Genomic DNA, 6984 nt, shown 5'->3' with positions numbered 1-6984 from the left:
CGACACCCCCCCACCACCACCACCACCACAGCAAATCCATCAGTTTGGACATAAAGTCCAGAGGGGAAATGATTTGGAGGAAATCTGATCCTTTTTTTTTTTTTTAGCAGCTCAACTGTTTCTGGTGTTTAATTTATCTGGTTTGAGTTTGGAGAAGTTGGGAGGAGAAGAAAAGTCCTCATAATAAGATTATTATAAGGATAATTCTACTTCCTCCTTCCTGATAACTCAGATCCAATCAGATATCTCCGTCTGTAGACCGACTGATGACGTCACTTGACCCCCTCTCCACCTCCTCTTTTCTCCGTCATAATTGGTCCATCCCTGGCACTGGAAGCCTCGTCTCCAAAGCCACCAAAAAAAAAACCCCCCCGAACGTACCTTGTGTATTTTCCACTAATTGAAAAGCCTAATGAGGTCCCGGGGGCCCCATCCCATTACCTCCGAGTTCATTACAGCCCGAGCCGTGAGCCAAACGGTGAATAAAGATGCAGTAAAAGTGCAAAAGGAACAGGGAACCCGGCCGGGTTGGGTGTTCTGGGATTGGGGGGGGGTGGGGGGGTGGGGCTGACCTGCTTTTCTGTCATTGTTGTGGGACGCTGCGCGCCAAGACGCAGCAGATGTCTATTTTTTTTTTTTATTTGTATTTATTCTGGGCTTTTTTTTTTTTAATTTAGTTGGAGCTCATTTTCCAGTGCGGTTAACCTCATTCTGTTTTCTTAAATATTAAAATCGTCCAGCATCAACTGGGATTTTATTAATTTGTACCTTATTTGGGAATAAAACTTTTGTGTTTTTTTTATTTTTTTTATTTTTATTTTTTAAAAGCAGGTGTGTTCTACGGTTTCACTCATTTTCTGTGTGGCTGTAATAAAAGCACACTGCTCATTAAATCTATATTCCAAGCAGCAGCTTAAGGCAGTTATCGACTTGTTATGCATTGTGGTCACGATTATGAGCTCTCATCCAAACCACGCTGCATTGTTTCCTTATTAAAGGACAAAAACACAAGAGCTCAAAGACAAACGGAGACTTTTCTTATAAGAAACAATTTCAAATGTTTATTTAACATGTCAAAAGAAGGGGCACACACTCGTGAATTGAAAAGTGGGGGGATGATCAGGAGGAGGAGGAAGGGGCTGTAATTATTAGCCAGAACTATGACTTCAACTTAATACTAACATTAATCCAAGTTTTGGGGTGGGGGGTAGGCTAAAAAGAAAACATATTTTTTGTTCCTTTTTGTTTTTGTAAAGAAACTTTATGTACATCGCTTCTTTTATACAAGAGGTTCATTGAATAAATGCATCAAAAAAAAAAAAAAAAGAAGAAGAAAGAAACCAGTTCTGCAGTAAACTTTACAAAAAATACATTTTGTTTTCATTGAGAGATGTAGAAAAGGAGGCGGTCAAATATTGACCAATAATATTTCTTCCTTTTCATTATTTAGAAAAAAAGTTGATCTAATACCTATTTTTTTTAAAATAAAAAATAAAAATAAAAAGAAAAGCAATATACAGCAACAATAAATGGGAGGAACGCGCCTCTGCGGATTCATTCGGTGGGTTTGGTGACCAGGGAGAGGGGCTGCGACTGGAACAAGGCATGATGGGAGTGCAGGGCCGCCTGGTGGAAGGGGGAGGGAGGGGAGAGCATGGAGGGGTGCAGGGAGGTGAAGGGGATCGGCCGGGTGAGGATGGGGGCGGTCGAGTGGCTGCCTGAAGTACCAGCTGGGATGGAGATGGGCTGGGAGGAGGAGGAAGAGGAAGTGGATGAAGAGGAGGAAGAGGAGGAGGAGGAGCCGGACGCCTTCCCGGGGAGGGAGAAGTGGTGGTGCATGCGTCCCTCCGGTTTGGTGGTGAGCGACAGCGGCTGGGCCTGCTCGGAGTGGGTGGCGGCCGGCGCTGCCGGCGAGGCCAGGGCGGCGGAGGGCGTGGCCGGCGAGTCCAGCATGCTGCCGTGGGAGGAGGCGGGGCTGTCGCACATCTTCTCCGAGGGCAGGTACTGAACGCACTGCTTCTTGGTCCTGATGGAGAAGTCTGGTGGGGGGTGGGGGGTGGGGGGATGGAGAAAGAACTGAATTATGGATCCGCCGCTGGCTCCAGATCTAGTCCACATCCCTCAACGCCGCCGGCCAGAGCGGACGAGCGACGACTAAAAATGACGGCGGCGGAACGAATGCAGACACGTTGACACGGTACGCACGCACAGGGCAAACAGAAGACGTGGAAAGAGATCGCCAAGTTCTGGTCAAAAACAGACACGACAACAGCAGACGTACCTGCTGCTATTAGCACTGAAGCTCATAAGCTGCTTGTCAAGAGTGTGGAAGCAGGGAAAGAGGTTACAGGGACGCGTTAGTGAGGGAAGAATCCAGCCAATCACACGGCAGCAGCAGGAAGACGCTCCTTACCTTCCGGTTTGGAATCCGGTTTATTGTCCCTCTTCCTCTTTTTCCGCTTCCCCTGCGGAAACAAAACGATAGCCGGGTTTTTTTTTTGGTTTTTTTTTGCGTTACGACGTTCTAATAATAATAATAATAATAATAATAATAATAATAATAATAATAATAATAATAATAATAATAATAATAATAATAATAATAATAATAATAATAATAATAATAATAATAATAATAATAATAATCGCCACGTGACTCACGTAGTTGTCGCGCGCCGACCATCCCGGGTAGAGCTGCGAGTGGAGTTGCCTCTCTTTCCTGGCCAGTTCGTAATATTTGGCTTGTTCTTCTCGGGACAGGGAATGCCACTGCCGACCCGAAACGGATGAGGTGAACAACTGTTGCATACACACACACACACACACACACACACACACACACACACACACACACACGGGCTACGCCACTCACCCGTCTCCCCAGGATCTGGTTGATGGCGGCGCTCTCCTTCAGAGTGCACTCCGCCACCACTTTGGCTCTCATCTCCTTCATATACAGCATGAAAGCATTCAAGGGTTTCTTGATGTGAGGCCTCTTGTCCTCTTCTTTCTTGGGGGGGATGGGGGATTTCCTGCTAATCCGAAAAACATAATATATGTATATATATACTGTATATATAACCTGCTATTGATCAGGAGCGAGAGCGAACGCAGAGGGAGCGGTTCTCACGCGTGCATGGTGGGGCTGATGTCACCGCTGGGCTCCTGCTTGATGGCCGGGGAGACGATGGCGGGGTGGGGGATGCCGGTCTGATGGAGGCTGTGAGGGGGCGGGGTCACCATGTGAGGGGAGAAGCGGCTGGACACCAAACTGAGGGAGAAGGAGGATGGGGGAGGGGGGCAAAAGTCAGGGTTAAAATCAGGCGTTTGAATTCAGCGGCATCACAGTGACACAGAAAAACACATTTGTCAGGTTAAGAATTGCTGCATTGTGGGAAATGTAGTTTTGCTCAAAGCACACTCTTGACCTATTAACTTTTAGACACTCTGGTCTTTTTTGCTCTCGCGTGCCACATAAAATGATGTGGAGGGCCACATTTGGCCCCCGGGCCTTCAGTTTGACAAAAGTCCTCTAAAGCCACTTTATTCTGGGATGTCCGGAGGGAAAGTGGAGTGTGTTGTTACCATGGGGACAGCATGGTCGCGACATACGAAACCACTTTCCAGAGCACGGGTAGCGTTCTGACAGCTGTCCACACAAACACCTCCACTAAGTGAACTTTAATGGGAAACGACTTTTCCTTCTCCTCCTTTCACGCCGCAGACGTTACCCCAGGTGGGAACCCGGGGGGGGGGATGGGGGGGGGGTCTCTCTGGACCCAGTTTATCTGGATTTTTCTGCTTGTTTTAGCTCCTCGGTCAACATTCACACCGACTGAGCGTCGGATATAAGCAGAAAAGTAAAGAATCTGCATCACCAAACGACATCAGATCAAATATTTGTGATTTAAGAGCCGACATTTTGCTTTACCTCCCATCTTTTCCTTAGACACACTCAATAATTTATGCTTCCCCGGGTGATAAACCTATACTGACTATCTGTGTAAACATCCCGCGTATTCCCCGATGAATCGCTCCGAGCTGCAGTCAAGTTCCGCGTTTTTAAAAAAAAAAAGAACATCGAACAACCATATGATCCTAACTCTCATTCTCATGCTCATTTTCCAGTCTCATTCAAGTCTGATGAGCAGAAATCAGAAACATCAGACGGTATGAGGTTCCCTCAGGTGTTGGGGAATTGCGATTGTTGCCCCCCCCCATCCCCCCGCCTCCGCTATCGAATATTTCCTCTCCTACAAACAGCGGAAGCTTCCCGACAAATCTGTTCGGGTTTGGAGAGGAGGTGAGCGGCTGGCGTCCGATGGGGAGGTGTCGGTTCAGGAGAGCTTTGATTGGTCCTAATCGATCCTCGCTCCTTTCATCTCCGCCTCAACGCCGAGGAGTTCAAGCTGGGAGAGAAGAAGGCAGGAGAGGAGGAGGAAGAGGAGGAGGAGGACGGAATGCCAAACACACCTCCGCTCTGTTTAAGAAGCTGCGCTTGTCTGGGTTACACTTCTTATTCCGTTTGCGGTCCCAACGCCGCCGCCGCCGCCGCCCATCCGTGATAAGATTCCTGCTGTTTACCGTAAATTCAGTTCTAACAATGGGAGCCTAAAGCGGCGTGCGAGGCGTTTATTCTACGACAAGATGATGGCGAGTCACGGATATCGAGTCACAGACATTAGGCTGTGTGTGTCGACGAACTCCATCCACTCACCTGGACATGGATGCATTCATGGCGAGCGCCGGATAAGGGTGACGGAAACCCCCCGGGGGGATGGAGTACATGGGCTGGCCCTGCCTGGGAAGAGAGTCAGAGCGAGGAGTCAGAGCGAGGAAGAGGAGGAACTGGAAACCGCGGCATTCTTTACGCGAAAGTAAAGAAAGTGTTAAAAAATATCTCTAAAGTCCCGTTTATATTTAAAAATAAATGTCTGAAGCCATCGAACGCATCGCGGCTTTCAGAAAACATGCACGACATTGAACGCACCGTTGTTTTACGGACTTAAAACGAGGCTTACTGTGGCATGAGCCATCCCAGGGGGTGTGCGATGGAGCCCACAGCCCCGGGGGAGAGGGGGTAGTACGGAGAGAGCTCTGACGGATGGGGCGTCCGAGGGATACCTGCAGGAGGGAGAGGGCAGCAACGAGAACGCAGAGCTTTATACTTCAAAACTCTCAAGGTGGGGAGTTAAAAAAAAAAAAAGTAACCCAACGCTACCTGTCTTTGGGTCGAGGATCTCCGGGGAGAGGTGCGACGGCGGCGTGCCGGGGGAGAAGTGTTCGTTGCTGTAGGTGATGAGGGGCGTCAGCGGGTGGACGTGGTGGGCGTGCTGCACCACCGGGACCTTATTGGACTGTTTGAAGGAGGAGGAACAAGAGAAGAAGACAATTTTACAAACAGGAAGTGACTAGCGTGGACGTCTAAACACAGGGACATCAGACGCGTGGAGTGTGACTGCTTGTGAAAGGTTTGCGCTTGAGCGATCGCCCTCCCGCCGTAAACACCCACCGACCGAGGCGTTGTGATGCAATCTGGACCAAGAAACACTCAAAAACGCCTCACGGACGCAAGCCAAGGCCATTATGGAGATTTACTTGAGGCGAAAAACTGTTTGTTCAGCCCAACAAAAAAAACCCAAACGGTGCCACCAAGTCCAAAAGTCACACCAGCAAACCACGAGCAAACACACTCAGGGGTGAACTCACGCTGATGACAGCAGTCATACGATTGGATGAATCACACGCCCGTGGGCGGGGACGGATCGCGCCGCCGCGTTAAGAGACGCGTGGACGCTAACGGATCGGCTGGACGGTGAAGACAATAATAATCAGCTGCGTCTCTGCTTTCATTAGCCATCGCCCCGGCCTGGTAGTCATTCCCCCCCCCCACCACCCCCCAGGCCCGGCTGAATGGAGCGCTTGTTGGCTCGACGCGTCACATGGGAGGGTCAAGGGGTGGGAGAAAGGAGGCTTGTTCCTCCAGGCAAACCTTTCTTCAACACCCCCCCACCACCACCACCTCTCGTCTCTCCCCAACGTGGTCCGACCAGGGAACAAGGTTCGCATTGAGACTCCCTCACCGCTTTAGAATTGTTCCAAAACGATAGTTTATTTTCTGCCACTTTCGCGTTTAGAGGGGGTGGGGGGGTTGGGAGAGATGGGGGGGGGTCTGACCTTTTTTTTTTTTTTCCTCCCCGTTTAAAAAAAAAAAAAAAAAGAAGCACGCTTTGATTCTCGCTAATGTCGGACGGAGGGAGGGAAATGTTTACGGCTATATTAAGGTGACGTCTCGGCGGCGTGGAGCATTCCAGGTTAACGAAACACGACGACGCGCGAGAGAACTCGACTCGACACAGAAAAGTCTTTGATGGAGCTCGGCGTTGAAACGGCGTTGAGACACCCCCCCCCCTCCGTCCCTCACGTCATGTATATTTGAGTTGTGCTTTTGTTGTTCTTCACGCACAATATGCCTGAGTTTTCCCTCCATTGTGAAGGCTGTTGGAGACCTTAGACCTGAGTGCCAACACATTTTTTTCGGGACGCACTTCAGTGAGAATTTGAAATGATGCCTATTAAATATTAACATCCCGGAATACACCAATCGTGTGCTCTCGACATATTCCGAAGTTTGAAAGCACCATGTTTCAGACCCGGGGCTACCCGGCCCGACGGAACGCGGAGAAAAACGGAGTTAGTCCACTAAGTGTCTTAGCGTTAGCATTGAGCTAATTCTGTGTAAGTCAGGACATTTCTGACTTAAACGAATCAAAAAACTGGATCTTTTCTCCAGACTAAAGGCTGGACTGTGACTTCAAACTAAACACTGGCGCATCAATGCCGTCTTTCACTCGCTTTATGTGTAGAAGTTATATTCCTTTCGCCCGCACCTTCATGCCTCCGACTTGTGTAATAAGGAAACCCACAAGGAACACGAGACGTGTTTTAAATATAAACAACATCTAAGTGATAGGACAGATAAAG

At 48.9% G+C, this 6984-nt stretch overlaps 1 protein-coding gene across 3 annotated transcripts in view; it reads right to left on the bottom strand.

The window, feature by feature from the left end:
* Positions 1–542: 542 nt before the first annotated feature.
* tcf7l1b (transcription factor 7 like 1b) overlaps positions 543–6984 on the bottom strand; it is a 28912-nt gene continuing 22470 nt past the window's right edge. Inside the window, exons 3-10 of one of the 3 annotated variants that reach the window (XM_068309932.1) lie at positions 5222–5357; positions 5022–5124; positions 4718–4801; positions 3131–3271; positions 2873–3035; positions 2662–2769; positions 2414–2465; positions 543–2039 (exon numbers count right to left, since the gene is read on the bottom strand). In XM_068309932.1, the coding sequence (XP_068166033.1) occupies positions 1555–2039; positions 2414–2465; positions 2662–2769; positions 2873–3035; positions 3131–3271; positions 4718–4801; positions 5022–5124; positions 5222–5357 (1272 nt within the window). In that variant the 3' untranslated portion in view covers positions 543–1554. The remainder of the gene's footprint in view (positions 2040–2413; positions 2466–2661; positions 2770–2872; positions 3036–3130; positions 3272–4717; positions 4802–5021; positions 5125–5221; positions 5358–6984) is intronic. The other 2 variants (XM_068309930.1, XM_068309931.1) reach the window with 2 other exon arrangements.

The sequence above is a fragment of the Antennarius striatus genome, chromosome 3, assembly GCF_040054535.1.
Source record: "Antennarius striatus isolate MH-2024 chromosome 3, ASM4005453v1, whole genome shotgun sequence".
NCBI classification, from domain to species: Eukaryota; Metazoa; Chordata; class Actinopteri; order Lophiiformes; family Antennariidae; genus Antennarius; species Antennarius striatus.
This window is presented reverse-complemented; position numbering and strand designations above follow the sequence as displayed.